The sequence below is a fragment of the Mesoplodon bidens genome (genome assembly GCF_964165515.1).
Source record: "Mesoplodon bidens genome assembly, chromosome: X".
Taxonomy (NCBI): Eukaryota; Metazoa; Chordata; class Mammalia; order Artiodactyla; family Ziphiidae; genus Mesoplodon; species Mesoplodon bidens.
Genome location: NC_138163.1, coordinates 114,027,818 through 114,049,380, shown reverse-complemented (window position 1 = coordinate 114,049,380; position 21,563 = coordinate 114,027,818). Strand labels below are relative to the sequence as shown.

Below are 21,563 nucleotides of genomic sequence, written 5' to 3'. Positions count from 1 at the left end.
CTCCAGGTTCCAGCATCACCTGCTCTCCTGGCCACTCCCCCGCTTGCTGTCCCTGCCCATAGTCATGCCTCGGGGGCAGAAGAGTAAGCTGCGTGCCCGTGAGAAGCGCCGCCAGGCCCGGAGGGAGGCCCAGAATCTCGGGGGTGCTCAGGCCACTGCAGCAGAGATAGACGAGTCGCCCTCGTCCCCCGCTTCTGTTTCTCAGGGTACTCCCCCGAGCTCCCCTGCTGCTGGCACTCGCCAGGAGCCTCAGGGAGCCCCAGCCACTAGCTCTCGTGCTGCAGGGGTTTCAGGCCCAGGATCTGATGTACGTGCCAAGGGCCGGGTTGAGGCACGGAAAAATTCCTCCCGGGCCTCAGCCTCCCGTGAGAGCTCTCAGAGAGATCCTCTAACCAAGCAGGTGGGAATGTTGATAGATTTCCTGCTGGAGAAGTATACAGTGAAAGAGCCCATTATAAAGGCAGACATGCTGAAGCTTGTGAACAAAAGGTACAAGGGGAAGTTCCCCGAGATCCTCAGGAGAGCTGCTGAGCGCGTTCAGCGGCTCTTTGGTCTTGACTTGAAGGAAGTCAAGCCGAGTGGTGACTCCTATACCCTTGTCAGCCAGCTAGATGTCAGCGATGATGGCAGTCGGAGCAGTGGCAGGCGGTTTCCGAAGAGTGCGCTCCTGTTGCCTCTCCTGGGTGTGATCCTCTTGAGTGGCAACCGCGCCTCTGAGGAGGACATCTGGGAATTCCTGAGTAAATTCGGTGTTTATGATGGAAGGCGGCACTTAATCTTTGGGGACCCCAGGAAGCTTATCACAGAAGATCTGGTGCAGGAAAAGTACCTGGTGTATCGTCAGGTGCGCCACAGCGATCCCCCGCGCTATGAGTTCCTGTGGGGCCGGAGAGCCCGCGCTGCAACCAGCAAGATGAAAGTCCTGGAGTTTGTGGCCAAGGTCACTGGTGTGGCCCCCAGTGCCTTTCCAGTCTGTTATGAAGAGGCTTTGAGAGCTGAGGAAGGGAGAGCCGAGGCCAGAGCTGTAGCCAGGGCTGACACTACTGCCACTGCCGTGTGCGTCCCAGGGCCACGTCCAGCCTCTCCTCACACCCCTAGTGAGGTCTGAAGCCCAGCCATTCTTCACTGTGTGGTTGGAAAAGCCTGTTAACCGGTGTTCCTGATATGCTTAAATAACTTGTTGACTTTTTCCTGCATTTTTAATTGGTGTTGCTTTCAACAGAAAGTTTATTTCGATTCAAAATATAAGTATGTGAATGACGTGGATCACACACTTATTGCTGTTTGTCAGATTTAGGAGTTAGAATTTTGTTTTTTGAAATGCGAATTGGAAATCCTTAAATCACTTTTGTGGTCCAGAACAAGAATAACATCACTTTAGGATACGAATATCCTTGGAAACATGAAAGAACACCACCCTAAAATAGGATCAGAAGATAGCTAGGTAGCTAGATGGAGAGATAAGATAGATAAGACAGAGAGCTAAAGTAAAAGTTGATCAATTCTTGGTTTGCCTTACTCCATTTAGTCTTTCTTTTGTAAATTTAATAAAAGATATAGACTGGATTTGCTTATGGTTTTCAAGAATGTTTGAGAATATAAATTCTAGCAAATGATTTGTTCATGCCTCTTATTTCACACAAACATTAACTGAGCATCTGCTCTTAAGAAGTCTCTGTGCTTGTACTGGGGATGTTTAGTCAGAAAAGTCCTAGCCTCTGCCCATGCAATTACAGTTTCGCAGAGAAGCTATTATTATATGGAAAAGGGTGAGATACTCTCTACTTCGAAGAGCAAGTAAAAAAGCAGGGTAAAGAGGGGGTGGAGAGAACATATTCCTTCGTTTTCATTGTTAAAAGCAGAATTTTGGCTGATTGGGAGGATTTTTTCCAGCTAGAATGCTGCATATTCTCTGACATCCCTTAGATGTAAAAAAAAAAAAAAAAAAAATCCCAGCTGGATTGATGGTAACATCTGAGGTCAAGATAATCATAGTAATAACTGCCATTCCCTAATGTCTCAATACAAGACAGGCACAGTGACAGATGCTTTCCATACATCACATATATTCCACCAGTCCTACAAGACTGGTCTTATCAAACTCACTTCACAGGGAAGAGCCTGAGGCTCATAGAGTTAGAGTTTGGTAATGTGCCAAAATTCATAAGGCTGGTAAATGACAGGGGTGGGACTAGACTCCTGGTCTAAATTACTGTAGAGCTCGTACTGTTGTACTCCTCCTACCCTGAGACACACCCTGTGTCTTTTATTTCAGTTGTTTTCCCAGTCCTTCAAACTTTGTCTTAGGTGATAAAAAGAATGGCCTTGTGCTCAAACTACTGGACTGGAATACGTAGCCAGAGCAGTAAGAATACCAAGATATTTGAGAGGTATAAATAAATGAATGAAAGAGACAGTATTCGGTGACAGTATAAGCACCTACATTTGCGATGTTAGATAACCTCAAAAGACTAGGGGCTCTCAAAATCATCCTCACAGTCTCTTCCCTGTAGAAAGTAAATCTATCAGAACAGAAGTGACGTGGGAATCTTCATCTGGCTGATGAGATAGAATCGATCAGTGTGCTTTTTTTCCCTGACAGGCTACCACCACCTGTTCTGGGACTCCTGCCTTGTCCTATAGCTTCCCCATCTCACATTACTCCTGGGCCAGGGACCCATTCTCTGTAAGGTTTGCAGAGCGAAAACTGCTCAAGAGTTTGCAGAGATGTGCAATTTCCTCAGCAGGCTTTAATCCAAGAGATAGAAACCAAGACGAGGGCCCCGTGTAGGAGGACTGAGGAGACCAACACCCCAGAATATTGGGGGGTGGTCACTGGGACACCATTCCTGTCTGCTCTCAGACACAGAGGGTCTCAGGCAGACCTGTTAGGCTAACCGTACCCTCACTTATTCTTCAGGCTTCTTGGGGCCATAAGAAATTTGCCTAAGGGCAGAGTTCTCAGGTTGGTAGAGGAGAGCGTGTGAGTCTCTCACAGAAATGACAGTGATAAAGCTGAAGAAAGACCCAGCCAGAGCAGTAGGGTCCCATAAAGTCCCATCCCCTGTAGCAGCCCCTTGAGGTCCAGAACAGTCCTGGCTGCTTGTGACTAACACTTTGAACTCAGGTCGCGGGAAGGTGGGGACTTTGGGGATCAGCAGAGCCCTCAGCCTTAGATCAGCAGAGAATGGAGTCCCAGGAAGTGTGCAGAGTCGTAGTGAAGACCCTGTCTGTGGACATGGGGACCACTCAGTCCACCACTGACAGGGCTACACTTAGCCCCTCCTCTGCTGTTAGGTCTGGGAGGCATAGGCAAGAGCTGGCAGGGTCAAGTGCCCCCTGACTTCTGCCTGCAGGGTGTCAGGGAGGTGAGGACCTTGGTTTCTAGGCTGGCTGTTGAGCAGAGAGTGGAATCCCAGGCGTGACAGTGTCAAAGTAAAAGTCCTGTATGAGGAGTGCGGCAACCAACTACCCCGTCACACATATATCCTTAGAAAGTCCCGCGTCTGTAATTGGCCTTGGGAGGCAATAGACAGGGCTTTCAGGCTAAGTTTATCCCTTATTGCCTGAAGGAGGATGGTTTCAGGGACTTAAAGTCCTTGGACTGATGGGGGAGGCCTCATTCAGCAGAGGAAGGGTACCCAGTTCCTAACAAGAGTCAACATGATGACACTGGCTGACAATGAAAGGATCTCTCCCAGAAAGAAGGGGACCACAGAGAGCACTGTCCCTGTTGTCAGACCTGAGGCTATGTCACTTAGGCATGGTGACATGATGCGTCATACTCACTTCCTCCCAGAGCTCTCATGGAGGTAAGGAACCTCATTAAAATCCATGTGCTCAGTGGCTCTCCTTAGGGTCTCAGGGAATTGTTCCCTGTACATTTTGTTGACAACCTTCAGCATGTCTACCTTCATAATGGGCTCTTTTAGATTTCTGCAGTAGGAATTGCCTGCCGATGCAGGGGACGCGGGTTCATGCCCCAGTCCGGGAAGATCCCACATGCCGCGGAGCAGCTGGGCCCGTGAGCCATGGCCGCTGAGCCTGCGCGTCCAGAGCCTGTGCTCCGCAACGGGAGAGGCCACAACAGTGAGAGGCCCGCGTACAGCAAAAAAAAAAAAAAAAAAAAAAAAGCCTGAGCATAGTATACGGTAGGTACCTTATATTTAATCAATAAAGACCGAAAGAAAGACTATAAATAAGGAAAAGATCGTCAATTTGTGGTTTGCCTAAATCCTTCTCATGTTTCTTCTTGTAAAAGTAGAAGTTATACACCTGGATTTGCTTAGATTATTCAGGAATATAAGATAAGTTAAATTTTAATGGATTAGGCCACATGCTTACTCTTTTTTTAATTTCCCAATCATTAATTGAGAATGAGCTCTTTGGAAGGCTTCATACTAGTACTGTGGATGCTTCCCCCTGCCACCCACCCCAAAAGCCCCCAAACAACAACCACCACAAAAACAAGATCTAGCCCCTGCCCATTGAATTTTAGAGTCTAGGAGCTGCTATTATAAAAAAAAAAAAGATGGTGAGATACACTCTACAACCTACAGAACAAGTAAAATGTAGGGGTAAAGAGGGCGGGCAGTTGGAGCTGAAAGCAATCAAGTGTAAATGGCCTGAGGCAAGGCAGTTTGGAGCCTTAGGAAAATGCCAAGCCTTCAGTGAGAAGTAATTTTAAGTGAGGTTGCCTGGTGGGCTAGATGAGACTGTGGGAGTGGTGAGCCCAGCCAGACCCTCAGATGGAGGGCCTCACAGAATCCAGAATCCACTGGGCTGGCAATCTTTACCCTGGGTTGGGGGAGCCAGAGACCTCGCCATTGAAAGGGTACTCAATTGTTCTATGTTGTGTGTAATTTGGCAAATTGTAGGCAAGTTCTAGATTTTTGTTGGTAGTTAAATAAATGGAAATCATGGTTATTTAGAAGAAAGGGTAGCGGGTAGGGAAGATACTGGTCAATGACAAAAATTCTAAGGGCTTTGAGTTGTTTCCAACTGGGAAAGATTCTCCCACAAGCGCATTACGTATTATATCCTCTGGTGTGGATGTTACATGATTGTCCTTGCTAGGCAGCATTTTAGTTAATTGTGATTTCTTTGTCTTGCTGTTTGGTTAATGTGCTCAAGTTCGTGGGGCTAGTGAAACAGCAGGTAAAACAACTGATCAGCTTAAACTGGTTTTGCCTCCTTAAATAGGGTGTTGAGTAATCAAACCTTGAGTTATTTTACAGAGACAGAACTGCACATCTCCAAGAAGCAACCCATGACCCCAGGATGACCTTCCGTCTGCAGAACTCAGAGAATAGAAATGTTGCCTGGAGAGCCCGTGAAAGTCCTTCAGTTAAGGAAAAGCTGGCCTCCAGCAGCATGTGTAGCTTATATGGACTAATTCAAGACTAGCCAATTAGCTTCCAAGTTTGAAATTACCCTAACCCCTTAAATTTCACCCAGACCGCTGGATTGAGGTGAGATTTGAGAGCCTTGTCTCCTGTGTTAGTCGGCCTTGCAGTAAAGCTCTTTTCTCAAAAACTGTTGCCATAGTGTTGGCTTCTGCGCACACAGGGCAGTGAGCCCTTGTTCAGTAAGTTTTGGCAACCCAGGTGAGATTTAGGTCTTGTGACCGCCTGCCTGAGGCACTGTAGCCCCTGGCAGAGTGTGGGCCCTCGGCACCAACCTTGAGTAGCCACCTAGACTGAATTTGTCTAGAAGGTCGGCTTTTGGGTTCCTGCTTCCCCGCCATGGCGCTCCAGGCTCCTCGGGCTACTTTCACTTTTGAGAAAAGAAACAGCTCCTGGATCAGACGTCTTTTGGGTGAGTAACCTTGTTAAAATGTGCCTGTACCTAAATTGTCTAATAATCTCGTCGGAATTGTGGGTTAGAGTCCTGCCTGGTGGGGGGGGGAGTTTTTTTTTGGTCAGGATAGAGTCCAGGTTAGAGTCCTAAGGCTAGGATCATGGGCTAGAGTGCCACCCTCAGAGAGACAGTACAAAAGGTTACAGATGCTGAGGTACTCAAAGGATTGGGTTGAAGTCCCAGGCCTTTGGATTTGTTTGCCTATGTTTGTTTAGGTCTGACTGTTACATTTGTTAGGATTGGCTAATGGGAGTTGGCTACTGGATGACTGTGGCAAAACGTTATTAAACCTGATTGATATTAATGAGGGTCCTCTGACTCAGGAGATAAAAGACCTTGCTCCTGGACTGGAAACCTTGCTTTACAGGGTGATGGGGTTTTTCACCCATGCCTGAGATGATTGCCCAGAGGTGGTGTTACACGTGTATATTCCTTTTTTATTATTATTTGTTTGTTTTATTGGAGAATAGTTGATTTACAATGTTGTGTTAGTTTCAGGCGTACAGCAAAGTGAGTCAGTTATACATATACATATATTCTTTCTTTTTCAGATTCTTTTCTCATATAGGTTATCACAGAATATTGAGTAGAATTCCCTGTGCTATACAGTAGGTCCTGGTTGGTTATCTGTCTTATATATAGTAGTGTGTATGTTAATTCCAAGTTCCTGATTTATCCATTGCCCCCACCACGTTTCCCCTTTGGTAACCATAAGTTTGTTTTCGATATCTGTAAGTCTGTTTCTGTTTTGTAAGTAAGTTCGTTTGTGTCATTTTAAAAAACTAGATTCCACATATGAGTGATATATGATATTTGTCTTTCTGTGTGACTTATTTCACTTAGTGTGATAATCTCTAGGTCCGTCCATGTTGCTGCAGATGGCATTCTTTCTTTCTTTTTTTATGACTGAGTAATATTCCGTTGTATATATGTACCACGTAGTTTTTATCCATTCCTTTGTCGATGGACATTTAGGTTGCTTCCCTGTCTTGGCTATTGTAGATAGTGCTGCAGTGAACATTGGGGTACGTGTACCTTTTCAAATTATGGTTTTCTTTGGATATGTGCACAGGAGTGGGACTGCTGGATCACATGGTATTTTTTTTTTAATTTTATTGGAGTTTAGTTGATTTACAATGTGTTAGTTTCAGGTGTACAGCAAAGTGATTCAGTCACACATATACATATATTCGTTCATTTTCAGATTCTTTTCTCATACAGGTTATCACAGAATAGGTCCTCGTTGGTTATCTGTCTTACATATAGTAGTGTGTATGTTAATCCCAAGCTCCTGATTTATCCACCCCTCGTGCCCCACGTTGCCCCTTGGGTAACCATAAGTTTGTTTTCGATATCTGTAAGTCTGTTTCTGTTTTGTAAATAAGTTCATTTGTGTCATTTTCTTTTTCAACACATTTTTTTAACATCTTTATTGGAGTATAATTGCTTTACAATGGTGTGTTAGTTTCTGCTTTATAACAAAGCGAATCAGCTATACATACACATATATCCCCATATCTCTTCCCTCTTGCATGTCCCCTGCATTGGCAGGCAGATTCTTAACCACTGCACCACCAGGGCAGTCCCGGAATAAAGTTTTTATCTCAAAAGCCAGTGCCATAGTATTGGCTTCTATGCATGTCAGGCAGTGAGCCCTTGCTGGGTAACACTAGTAAATGACAGGCCTGGGACTAGACTCCTGGTCTGAATTCCTCTAGATCTCACACTGTTATACTCCCCTTGGCCTAAAGCAGAGCTTGTATTCCTTGACACTCAAATGTATCTGGGGATAAAGATAAGGACTGTGTGGCTAAAGAACGGGATTGGAATTTATCCAAAGCATTGAAGAATACCTCAGTAAATGCCAGTTAGGAATAAGGAGGAGGAACAGGAATAAGGAGAAGAAACAGATGCTGCTCAGTGACAGTAGGATCATCTCTATATGCAGTGTCAGACAACCTCAGTCAGGGGAAGCACAAAACCATCCTGGGCAGCTCCTTTCCTTTAGAAGTATGCACATATCTCAGATGCTGTGAGTTGGGTTCTAGGTCACCGCAATAATGCGAATATTGCAATAAAGTAAATCCCATGAGATTTTGGGTTTCCCAGTGCTTATAAAAGTTGTTAATCCTATTGTACACTTACTAGACAGTGTCTAAAAAAAGGCACACATCTTAATTTAAAAATACAAAACAGTTACAATAATAACAAAGATAACTGAGCAGAGAACCCTAAGAAAATAATGGAAGAGTTTAAAATATTTCAAGAATTAACAAAATGTGGCCCAGGGACCCCACGTGAACACATGGTGTTGGGAAAACGGCGCCCATTCACATGTTCAATGCACGGTCACCACAAACTTACAATTCGTAATAAAACAGAATATCTGTGAAGCATGATTAAGTGAAATACGATAAAAAGAGGTATGCCTATAAATCAGTTAAAACAAGTCACAGGTGAGGCTAATTCTGGCTATTGAGAAGGACAGGTTAGCATTCTTTTTCTCTGGGAGCCCACCCCTGTCCTGGGCCCCCTGCCTTATGTTGCATTTTCCCCATCTCACGTCAAGTCTGGGACATGAAACTACAAGGTTTGCATTAGGTACACTGCTCAAGAGTTTGCAGGGATGTGGCATTCCCCAGGAACCTTTTAATCCAAGAGATAGACAAAAGGAACACGCCCCCACCCCCCGAAATGAGTGAGGACTGGAGAGACAACCACGGCAAAATATAGGTCATTCAGAGACCTGCCCAAACGTTCTCTCAGACCTAGAATGCCCAGGCAGGGCATCCTCTCTTATAAGTCTCATAGTTCTCAGCGAGGTCAAAGTCTTGGTCTAAGAAGAACAGCCTCAGTTCGGTAGAGGGAGAAGCTCAGGTTGGAGGGTCAGGGAGGATCAGGTCCCAGGACTGGCCAGGAGTACGGTGGGGTCCCTGAGTGAGGAAAGAGGTATCACTAGACCCACAAATGAGGGGGCTTTACAGACCCCTGCCCCCATTCTTAACCACGAGAGGCCCCAGGCAGCAGAGCTCTAGGGATGAGAAGCCTCCTCGTTTCTATCTGTCTAGTCTCGGCGAGGGAAGGGCTTTGTCTATCAGGATCAGCTCCCACTTCTGCAAGGGAAGGGGTCTTGGCCATAACCAGACAAACCAGGGTCAGGGTGAGGACCTCAGTGCTAATGAGAAGGTCTCTCTCCCAAGGAGGGAGGCTCACAGGGTGGCGCCCCTCTTGTCAGGCAGAGATGGTCAGAACAACGCCCTGCCTTCCCCACTAGGGACTCGGGGATGTGAGGGCTTTGTTTGGAGGCCGGAGGACTCGGGACCACAGAGGGAGGGGTCACGGGCTCTAATAGACGGCACGGAGAGAACCGCGAGGGAGGATCAAGGGGCGGCTGACCTCTGAACCCCGGGGTCCCGTAGAGCCCCGCCCCTCGCGTCAGCCATTGGAACCCCACGCAAGGCAGCCGTTAACCGAAGTGGCTCGCACACTTCTGCTCCGGGGGCGAGGAGCCGGAAGGTTGTCCACGGCGTTTGTTCGGCCAAGGGCGGATTCCCAGGACTGATCTGCAGTCAAGGTGAGGACCTGAATGCGGACCCAAGGGACCCTTCCCCCCTCCCGTAACACAGGTGACCCCCACAAATCCCGCCTCTGTGATCAAACGTGGAAGGTTCCCGAAAAGCTGTTAGGCTGAGTTCTGCCTGGAAATTCTCAAGGGGGAAAGCCTTAATCTAAGAGAGAATTTCCCGATTCTGTACATGAAGGAAACCTAGGCCCTAAGTGAAGTCAAGGCGGGGTGGGGGCGGGGCCTGAGTGCTAATGAGGGAGTGGAGATGGCAACAGAGCCGCACCCATGCACTCAGTTCCCGGAGGCTCCAGGCCCGGGGGGCGGTCATAGGTAGCAGGCCCGGACTTCCCCCCCCCCCACCCCCAGGAGCTCAAGGAGGTGAAGCTTGTGGGCACAGTTCGGTAAAGGGAGGAGTCCCAGGCTCTGACAGATTCCAAGATGGGGGCTCTGTATGTAGGACCTAGGGACCGCCGGCTCCAGAACACTGGAGTGCCACAGACCCCCGCCCCTGCTGTCAGCTGTCGGAGACCCTGAGTAGTCGTGGCCGGATGTGAGTCATCCTGACTTCGGCTTCAGAGGTTCCAGCAAGTGAGAACTTTGATCTGAGGGCCATGCCTCCGGCCGGGCAAGAGAAAATTCCCAGTGCTGGCCTGGAGTCAAGGTGAAGACTTTGAGTGCGGAGTGAGGGGTACCACTCGGCCCGTAACAAACTGCGCTAAGTCTCGCTGCTGCTGTAGGCCCTGGGAAGCCCCAACAGAGCCCTCCAACCGAGTTCTGCCTGAGATGTCTCGGGGATGGGAGGGCCTCGGTCTAGGGAGTAGCTCCGTCTTGCAGAGGGAGGATACCTAGGTCCTAACAGAGGTGAAGGTGAGGACCCTAAATACTAATGAGGGGGCCTCTCCCCATTTAGGGGTGGCATCACAAAGCAGCGCCCCTACACTTGTGGGAGGCTCCAGCCAGGGGTAGTCATATATGTAGGACCCTGACTTTCCCCTCTAGGGACTCGGGGAGTTGAGGGCTTTGCTCTGAGGCTGGACTGCCCAGGTTACTGGTGGGAGGAGTCCTAAATCCTATGCAGAGTTCAGGTCAGAGACCTGAGTGAGGACTGAGGTGAACACCGACTCTAAAATGTAGGGTCTCATAAATTCTGCCCGTGTTCTGAGTAGAAACCCAGAGTATCTGTCAAGCTGAAGCCCTCTTCTCACTTGTCTGGAGAGTTCAGAGATGTGAGGGTGTTGGACTAATTGAACAGCCTCGAGTCTGCAGAGGGAAGAGACCCAGGGCTTTCTAGGAGTCAGGGTGAGGACCCTGAAAGAACAGTGATGATACCACTCACCCACAAACAGAGGAGACTAACAGAGAGGGCCCCCCCTCCTTGCTTGCAGCGCTGGGGAGCCCAGGTATGGAAGTCAGGTGTATGTGAGCCCTCCTTTTTTTCTGATGGTATGAGATTGGTGAGAGCCTTTGAGAAGAGGTACATCAGATCAGACGCAGGTATCCCAGGCCCTACCTGGAGCCAAGGCAAGGACCCTGAATGAGGACTGAGGACCCCAAGGAGCCCAGGACAGAGTCCCATAGAGCTGTCAGCTGTGGGTGCCCCCCTGCAGGGGCGCTGGGCTGAGGTGCCCCTTCACTTCTTCTTAAGGTATCCCAGGAGGATGAGGACCTGGGTCTGAGGTATAAATTTAGAGCAGCGCAGAGGAGGGGGCCCAGGCCCTGTGCAAAGTTGATACGATGGTCCTGAATATGAACTGAGGGGACCCCAATGCTCCAGAGTAGAGGGGGCTCCACAAGGACTAGATAATTGCCCACTGCTGCTCTCGGCCCCAGTAAGCACCAGGCAGGGCTGGCAGGCTGCAGCCTGAGGCTCACTTTAATTATTTCCACAGGGTTCTTAGAGGACAGGGTGATGAGCACAGGAGTCCTGTGTGTTCGCAGAGCAGTGCCCACACGGAAACCTGCAGAGTGGCCCTCTTAAAGGCAGGGGGGTACCTCCCTGCTGTAGGCGCTCACACCCTCTCATCCTCTCTCCTCTCTGCCAGATCACCCGCTGTCCTACCTGCATTCCTGCCTGTTGTCCCTGACCACAGTCACCATGCCTCGGGGTCAGAACAGGGAGCTCCGCACCCGTAGGAGACGCCGCCAGGCCCAAAGTGGGACCCAGGGTCTGACGGGTGCTCAGGCCACTGCAGCCGAGGAGGAAGCCGCCTCGTCGCCTCCTCCTCCTCCTCTTGGAGTTACTACTCCGAGAAAGCCGGCTGCTAAGTCACGTAGCACTCTCAAGAGTCGTCAGAGGGCCCTAGCCACCACCACTAAGCCTGCAGGTGTTTCTCCCACAAGATCATCCGAAGGAGCCAAAGGCCAAATGGAGCAAAAGCACAGTTCCTCTCAGGCCCCGTCTCCGCCGTGCGGTCTCGAAAAGGCTCTCGAAGGCAGACAGTGAATTTGTTGGTGCAGTTCCTGATGCACATGTGTAAAAAGAAAAGGCCTGTTACAAAAGCACATATGCTGAAGTTTATCAATAAGAAGTGCCAAAAGCAATTCCCTGAGATCCTCAGAAGAGCTTGTTTCAGCATGGAGGCGGTATTTGGTGTTGACTTAAAGGAGGTCGACCGTACCAAGCATTCTTATGCCTTTGTCAGCAAAATGGCTCTCCCTGACAATGGGACCATGGGTTGTGGCAGGGGATTACCCAAGACCGGTCTCCTGATGTGTCTCCTGGGTGTGATCCTCATGAAGGGCAACTGTGCCACAGAGGAGAATATCTGGGAATTCCTGAATAAGATGAGTGTCTATGCTGGGAAGAGGCACTTCTGATTTGGGGAGCCCAAGAAGCTCATCACCCAAGATTTGGTGAAGCTGAAGTATTTGGAATACCGGCAAGTGGCCAACAGTGATCCAGCACACTACGAGTTCCTGTGGGGCCCGAGAGCCCATGCCGAAACCAGGCAGATGAAAGTGCTGGAGTTCCTGGCCAAGATCAATCACACCATCCCCAGGGCCTTCCAATCTTGCTTTGAAGAGGCTTTGAGAGATGAGGAAGAGAGAGCGCGAGCCGGTGGATCTTCCAGGGTTCTGTCCAGCTCCTGCCACACAGAATCTGAGGCAGATTCTGCACTTTGCGGCTGAAGAGAGTGTTCAGTGTTCCAAGTAGTGTAGGGCTGGGTGTGACGGAGGGAACAGTGTATAATACCTTTGTGTCCCTGTTCTGTATGGGGAATTTGGAAATACGTCTGTGTTTTTGTTTTTTGCTGTCTTTCAAAGGTTAACTCCTAAATGAAATCTTAAAACCTTAGTGTTTTTAAGGTTTTAAGAATAAGGTTTAAGAATAAGGTTTCAAGAATAAGGTTTAAGAATAAGAGTTTTGCTGTTTTGTAAAACAGATTGGGAAAACTTCCATCTCTTTAGTAATTTGGTGGAAGATAACATGGCATTGCAATATGCAATTCCTTGAACATGTGAAGAAGTTAAATATAGTATAGTATAGTAGTATACTGTAGTATCGTATAGAAAAAGTAAGATGGTCAATATTTGGTTTCCTAATTCCTTTTACTCTGTTTTATAAAATTATATAAATAACAGTATGTGCTTGGCTCATTCAAAAATGTAGAATTAAATCATAATAAAGTAGACCTCATGCTCACAGGCTCATTTATTCCCCATACATGAATTGAGCATCTGCTCTTAGAAGGCTCCTTGCTAGGACTGTGAGAGCTGAGAAGAAAGAAGGCCTAGCTACTGACCATAAACTTATAGAGTCAAGAAGCAGCTATCATATAAAGGAAACGGTGATGTATACTCTAAGACCAAAAGGACAAATGAAAAGACAGGATAAGAAAGGAGGGGGGTGGTTTCACATGATAGCAGTCAAATGTAAATTCCCTGATGCAAGGCAGTGGTGGGCCTTGGGAAAATGTAAGTCCTGCAGTGGGACGTAATTATAAGTCAGGTGTGTGGTGGGCTAGATGAGACTGATAATTTTGAGCAGGGGCCAGATCCTCAGCTGGTGGGCTGTATAGTTGAAGGACAAAGCCTGGAATGGGAAACTGCCCTTAGCAGTTACAGGCACACTTCATTTTGTTGCGCTTTGCTTTATTGTATTTCACAGATACTGCTTTTTCTTTTCCTCTTTAACAAAGTGAAGGTTTGTGTCCACCTTGCTTCCAGCAAGTCTTTCAGCACCATTCTCCCAACAACGTATTCTCACTTCATGTCTCTGTGTCACATTTTGGTAATTCTCACAATATTTCACACCTTCCACCAGCCAAAAGATGGACTCGCTGAAGGCTCAGGTGATGGTTAGCATTTTTTTTTAGCAGAAAGGTATTTTTTAATTAAGGTATGTACATTGTTCTTAGACATAATGCTATTGCACGCTTCATAGACAGCAGTATAGTGTAAACATAAAGTTTATAAGAGCACTGGGAAACCAAAATATTCTTGTGACTCACTTTATTGTGCTATTCGCTTTATTTTGGGGGTCTGGAACCAAACCTGCAGTATCTTCAAGGTCTCCCTATACTCTGGGGTTGTAGGTAGATCAGAGAGAAATCACCTGAGGCAGGAATAGAATGTGTCCTGTGCTCTTGTCCCAGTGCAGGTGAACACTATGCAAATTAGATGTTTTATTCACGTCATGTCTCCAGGGAGTTTCTGAGAAATAAGGGTGGTACTCCCCTGAGGTGGGATGCCCAGAAGCCACTGGACTGGCACTCTTTGCCCTAGTTGGGGGAGCCAGAGCCCACTCCACTAACAAAAATCATTCAAATTAAGTTATCTTGATTGTAATTTGGCAAACTCTAGGCAAGGAATAGATATTCGTGTGTGGTTAAATGAATGAAAGTGGGAGTGGTTCCCAAAGAAGGGCAACTGAGAGGGAGGTGAGTTTTTGGTCCGTGAAACATTTTAGAGCTTCGTGTTGCATCTACTGAGGAAGTCTACCTCATGTTGACCTTGAATGACATACTCTTAACAGGGAAGTAACTAGTTTTCCTTGCTGAGCAGGATTTTGCCGGATAGGGGTTTCTTTGCCCTAGAGCCCTGCTTATTCTCTGGCATCTCCTGGATTGAAAGTTACATCTCAGTGTAGTGGGTTGAAACTCCAGGGGACAAATTAATCAGAGTAAGAACTGGCATCCTTGAAAGTCTCAGTACCGGCCAGGCAATGGGCCAGGCACTTCACAGGCATTCTACAAATTCTATCAGTCCCCAAGACAGAGCTTCTCAAACCCATTTCACAGATGAAAAGACCGAGGCTCACAGAGTTTGGTAATGTGTTCAGTTTCACACAGCTGTTAAGTGACAGTGTCCTGGCCTAACTAAGTCTGACGCCCACACTTTTCCATTCCTCCCAGCCCGAGGCCAACTTTGTGTTCCATAATTCACCTTACTTCTCACTCAGTACAAAATATATCTCAGGTGATAAAAAGGAGGACTCTGTGCCCAAAACACTGGGTGGGAATACGTAAGCACAGCAATAAGCGTATCAAAATAGTTGAAAAGGGTGAAGAAAGCAGAGGAAGATATTTAGTGACAGTATGATCATCTATGTATCCAAAGTCAGATAGCCTCAAAAGATCGGGCTCAGAAAATCATGCTGGACAGCCCTTTGCATTTGGAAGTTAAATCTATTCAAAGAGAAGTTACATAAAGGGCTAAGTCTTGCTGGTAAAGAGAAGGGCAAAACCGATGTATTTTTTTTCCTTGACAGCCCATCCACCCTGCCTTGTGTTACAACTTCCCTACTTCACATCACCCCTGGGACGGAGACCCAGTCTCTGAAGGGTTTGCAATAGGGAAACTGGTCAAGAGTTTGCAGGGATGGGCCCTTTAATCAAGAAACAGGAGCCACGATGAAGGGCCCCTCACGGGTGGCCTGGGGAGAGCAACATGCCAGGCAAAGTTGTCAGCCTGAGCATGCTCTCACTTACTCTTCAGGGTTCTCAGGGCCTTGTGAGTCCTACCTAGGAGGATGAGCTCAGGTCAGTAGAGGGAGGAGCCCCAGTCTCTGCCACATGTGATGGTGAGGACACTGAATGAGGAATGAAGGAAGCACACCTGCCAGCCCCGAACAGTGTGTCCCATGGACTCCCGACCCTGCCGTCAGCCCTCGGAGTCCCCAGACAGCCTTGGCAAGATGTGGCTGAACCTGATTTCCACGTAAGAGGTTGAGAAAGTGAAGACTTTGGCCTGAGGTTGGGCAGCTCAGGTCAGTAGGGAGAGGATTTCCAAGGTGCGCCAGGAGGAAGGTGAGCACCCTGAAGAGTTCAGGGCCCACCAAACCCATATCAGCGGAGACCTCACAGAATCCTCCCTGTTGCCGTGACAGATCCTGGTGTAAATGTCAGGGAGAGATGGCCTCATATCCTTCTCAGGGATAACAGAAAAGTGCGGAACTTGGTCTGAGGGGGAGGTCCCAGGGCAGCAGAGGGGGGAACCTTAGGCCTTCGCGTGAGTGAGATTTAGGGCACTGAGTTAGAACCCTGAGTGGGATCACCATCATATGGTCTCAGCCTGCCTGACACAGTTGTCACTCATGGCATGGCAGGTGTGGCCAAGTAAGGCCACCCTCACCTCCTCCTAGTGGATCTCAGGGAAATAAGAGCCTTCCTCTGAAGAGATGTGCTCAGGTCGAGAAAGAGGGGAGCCTCAGGCCCTGCCAGGAGTCAGATCAAGGAAACTGAGTGAGGACTGAGAGGCCCACCCACTCTTGGATAGAGGGGAAAACTGGCCCTGCGCCTGCACTCAAGACTTAAATCCCCAGGGAAGGGTGTGAGGCTGAGCAACAACCACCACCCCCATCGGTGTTTTCTTTAGTTCACTTTATTGTTTTTAAAGCAGTTTTAGGTTCACAGCAAACTGGAGCAGAAGGTACAGACTTCCCATGTACCCTCCTCCCTGACACAGCGCACACCGCCCCCCGCTACCAACACCCCCCATCAGAGTGGGCCGCTCGCTGCGATCTGTGAAGCTGCATTGACACATCATTAGCACACAAAGTCCAGAGTTACCTTAGGCTTCATTCTTGGTGTTGTACGCTTTGTGGGTTCCGACGAACGTGGGATGACTTGTACCTACCATCATAGTGTCATACAGAGTAATTTCACTCCCCTGAAAATTCTCTGTGCTGTATTCATCCCTCCCTGCCCCCAACCCCTGGCAACCACTGGTCTTTTTACTTTTTCTATAGTTTTGCCTTTTTCCAGGATGTCCTGTAGTTGGAATCACGCAGCATGTCGCCTTTTAAGATTAGTTTCTTTCACTTAGTCGTACACATCTAAGGTTCCTCCATGTCTTTTCACGGGTTGATAACTCAGTTATTTCTAGCACTGAACGGTATTCCATTATTTATCCATTTACCTGCTGAAGGACACCTTTGTTGCTTTTAAGTTTTGGCAATTATGAGTAAGGCTGCTATAAACATCGGCGTGCAGGTGTTTGTGTGGATGTAAGTTTCCAACTCATTTTGGTAAATACCAAGGAGCATGATTACTAGATTGTATGGTAAGAGTATGTTTAGTTGGTGTTTTAAAAAAGCAACTTATCGAGGTAGGATGGACACACGAAAACCGTACATATTTAATGAATACAAATTGATGAGTTCGGAGATAGGTATCCACTTGTGAAACTATCAGTCACCACAGTTTATGCCATAAACATATCTATGACCTCCAAATGTTTCCTCCCACCCTTTTTATTGTGTGTGTGTGGTAAGAACACTGACCGTGAGATTTAACCTGTTAGAAAGTGTACCATATAGTTTTCTTAACTGTAAGCTCTATGCTGTATAGTAGATCCCTAGGACTTACCTTGCATAACTGAAACTTTGTAACTTTTGATGAAAACCTTCTCATTTTCCCCATCTCCATAGCCCCTGGCAACCACCACTCTACTCTCTGCTTCTCTGACTTTGACTGTTTTAGATTCCTCATATAAATGACATCATGTAGTATTTGTCCTTCTGTGTCTGGCTTATTTCACTGGAACATAAAGTTCTCTAGATTTATTCACGCTGTCATAGCTGGAGAAGTTAGCTTCTTTTTAAAGCTGAATGATATTCCGTTGTATGTATACTTTACACTTCCTTTATCCGTTCATCCATCGGTGGACATTTAGGTTGCTTCCATAGCTTGGCTATTACGACTCATGCTGCAGTGAACATGGGAATGCAGGTATCTCTTCAAGGTCCTGATTTCAATTCCTTTGGATAGTAGTGGGATTGCCGACAATATCATATGCTATTTTTGATTTTTTTGAGGAGCCTCCATACTGTTTCCCATAGTGGCTGGACCAATTTACATTCCCACCAACAGTATCGAATACGTTTAGTTTACTAAGGAGCTTGCAAACTGGCTTCCAAAGTGCCTATACCATTTGCATCACCACCGACAATGCAAGCGTTCTTATTGAATCACACCCTCACCAGCGTTTCCTGCTGTCAGTCCTTTGGATTTTGGCATGTAGTGGTATCTGGTTGTAATTTTAAGTTGCAGTTCCCTAATGGTATATGATGGTGCGCACCTTTTCGTATGCTTGTTTGCCATCTGTACATCTTCCTCAGTGAGGTATCTGTTCATATCTTTTGTCCATTTTTTTAATCGGGTTGTTAGTTTCCTTCTTATTGAATTTTAAGAGTTCTTTGTATATTTTGGATAAAAGCCTTCATCAGATCTGTCTTTTGCAAATATCTCCTCTGAGACTGTAGCTCATCTTCTTGTTCTCTTGATGGTGTATTTTTGCAGATTAGAAGTTTAAGGGAATGAAATCTCGCTTGTCAATTATTTCTTTCATGGATCCACATCCCATTTTATATGAGTTCTGGAAGGAGGTGAGATCCTCGGTCTGAAGGTCCAGCCCCCAGTGAGCAAAAGGAAGAGTCCATGACCCTGTGCGGTATCCAAGTGAGGACTCCAAATGACCACTTGGGATCTGACAAGCTCAGGACAGAGAGGTACCCACGGAGCTTTAACTGCTGGGTTCCCCCTGATAAGAGTGGTGGGCTGAGGTGCCCCTGTCACTTCCTTCTTGTGGGTCCCGGAGAGCTTCGGGGTGTCAACTTTAGAGTCACAGAGAGGGGAGTTTCCAGGCCTTGCCAAGAGCTGTCACGATAATCCTGAAGCTAAACACAGAGGACTCCCTACACTGAAAAACACAAGTGGCCCCACTATCAACCCTGCTGTCACCCTAGTCAGTAAAACACAGGGCAGGCAGGCTGCAGCCTAAGGCTCACCGTTCCTCCACTGGGTTCTCGGGGACAGGTTGACCAGGAGAACAAGAGCCCTGCAGAGTCCTAGGGCAGTGCCCTCAAGGGAACCTGCAGAGATGGACTTGGTTAAAGCTTATGTGGAATCTCCCTGCTGAAGGTCCTCACACCATCTCATTCTCCCTCCTCTTCCCTCCTCCAAGTGCGGGCATCACCCACACTCCTGCCTGCTGTTCCTGATCACACTCATCATTCCCTAGGGTCACAAGAGTAAACTCAGTGCTCGTGAGAAATGCCAGCATGCCCGGGGTGAGACCCAGGATCTCCAGGGTGCTCAAACCACTCAGCAGGAAAGAGTCCCCCTTCTCTTCCTCTCCTGTTTTGGGGATGTTTCCTTGGACTCCCCTGTGGCTGGCATTCCTAGGAGCCTCAGAGATCCACATCCACCATCATTACTTCTCAGCTGTTCCATGCACAATGTCTGAAAAAGATGTCAAGAGCCAAGATGAGAAAGTGCACGTCGCTCTAAAGCCTCAACCTCCACTGAGAGCTTCCGGAAAGACCTTCTAACCAGGAAGGCAGGGATGTTGATGCAATTCCTACTGCAGAAATATAAAAGAGCCCATTACGAAGGCAGACATGCTGAAGGTTGTCAACAAAATGTACAGGGAACAATTCCCCGAGATCCTAAGGAGAGCCACTGAGCACACGGAACTGGTCTGTGGCCTTGACTTGAAGGAAGTCAAGCCGAGTGGTCACTCCTATGCCCTTGTCAGCAAGCTAGACCTCACCAACGATGGGAGTCTGAGCAGTGGCTGGGGGTTTCCGAAGGATGGGCTCCTGATGCCTCTCCTGGGTGTGTGATCTTCTTGAATGGCGACCGTGCCTCTGAGGAGGAGATCTGGGGATTCCTGAATATGAGGGACGTCTATGGTGGAAGGAGGCATTCAATCTTTGGGGAGCCCAGGAAGCTTATCACAGAATATTTGGTGCAGGAAAAGTGCCTGGTGTATCATCAGATGCGTGACAGCGATCAAGAGCCCAAGCTGAAACCAGCAAGATGAAAGCCCTGGAGTGTCTGGCCAGGGTCACTGATAGGGTCCCCACTGCCTTCCCATCCTGGTATGAAGAGGCTTTGAGAGATGAGGGAGAGAGAGCCCGAGCCAGGGCTGCAGCCAGGGCTGGCACTACTGCCACGGCCAGTGCACATCCCAGGGCCACATCCAGTCGCTCCTGTCACCCCTAGTGAGGTAGAGGCCGATTCTTCACTGTGTGGTTGGAAAAGCCTGTTAACCAGTGTTCCTGATATGCATAAATTCCTGTTGACTTATTTTTTTGGTAATTTTCAAGTGATTTTCTTTTCAAAAGAAAGTTTATTTAGATTCAGAACGTAAGCTTATGAGTGACGTGGGTCACACACTTATTGCTCTTTATCAGATTTAGAAGTAAGAATTTTGTTTTTTGAAATACAAATTGAAAAATTTTAAATCATCTATGTGATCCAGAACAAGACTGCATGGAATTGGAATAGGGATATCCTTGGTAATGTGAAAGAAGTCCACGGTAGAATAGGATAAGAAGATAGAGAAAAAAAATTAAAGCTGTTCACTTATGGGTTTGGTGTACTCCATCCAGTCTTTCTTTTCCAAAATTTAAAAGATATACACCTTTTAAATTTAGGAAAAGATATATACCTTTTGCATTTAGGATGTGCTTAAATTATTCAAGAAAATATGAGTTTATGGGACTGTAAATTGATGCAGCCACTGTGGAAAACAGTATAGAGGTTCATCAAAAAATTGAAAATAGAACTACCATGTGATCCAGCAATTCCACTCCCGGAAATTTATCCGCAGGAAAAGAAAACAACAACTTTTTGGAAAAGATATCTGCACTCCCCCCATATTCATTTATTTACCATAACCAAGACATGAAAACAACATAAGTGTTCATTAATGGATGAATGGATAGAGAAAATGTGATACACACTCACACACACAGTCACACTCTCACCCTCCCTCGTATATTATTCAGCCATTAAATAAATAAATAAATAAAAGGAAATCCTGCCATTTGCAATAACACAGAGGGACAGACAAAGACAAATACTATATGATCTCACTTATATGTGGAAATTTAAAAAAAGAAAAACCACCCAGAGATACAGAGAACAGATTGGCGGTCGCCACAGGTGTGGGGTGGAGGATGGATGAAATGGGTGTAAATGGCCAAACGGTACAAACCATTTACAAAATAAAGAAGTCCTGGGGATGTAATGTACAGCATGGTGACTATAGTTAATAATACTGTATTGTATATTTGAAAGTTGTTAAGAGAGTAGATCTTTTTTAATTGAGGTATAGTTGATGTACAATATTTTATAAGTTTCATGTGTACGCAACAGAGTGATTCACGTGAATTTTTAAAGGTTATATTCCATTTACAGTTATTATCAAATATTGGCTATATACCCTTTGTTGTGCAATATATCCTTGTAGCTTATTGATTTTATACATAGTATTTTGTACCTCTTAATCCCCTATCCTTCCCCTGCCCCTCCCCCTTCCCTCTTCCCACTGGTAACCACTAGTTTGTTTTCTATATCTGTGAGTCTGTCATATTTCCCTTGTTTGCTTTATTTTTGCAATTCTCCATATAAGTGGTATCATACAGTGTTTTTCTTCCTCTATCTCACTTGTTTCACTTAGCATAATACCCTCCAGCTCCATCCATGTTGTTGCAAAATGGCAGAAGTTCATACTTCTTTTATGGCTGACTAGTATCCCATTGTGTGTGTGTGTGTGTGTGTGTGTGTGAAGAAGATGTGGTATATACATCTTGGCAATTGTCAGTAATGTTGCTATGAACATTGGGGTGCGTGCATCTTTTCGAATGAGTGTTTTTTTCCTTTTTTAACAGTAATTTAGAGTTTATTCT

The 21,563-nt window shown here is 46.8% G+C and overlaps 1 protein-coding gene across 1 annotated transcript; it reads left to right on the top strand.

Annotated features, from left to right (window-relative positions):
- Positions 1-21,553, top strand: LOC308609448 (melanoma-associated antigen E1-like; the record flags this gene model as incomplete). Its single annotated transcript, XM_081223113.1, is given in 8 exon segments — positions 1-1,056; positions 9,279-9,433; positions 11,467-11,820; positions 11,823-12,238; positions 12,242-12,482; positions 19,802-19,830; positions 19,832-19,901; positions 21,546-21,553. Coding segments are annotated over 8 exon segments (2,265 nt in total). The 5' UTR covers positions 1-64.
- Positions 21,554-21,563: the final 10 nt, after the last annotated feature.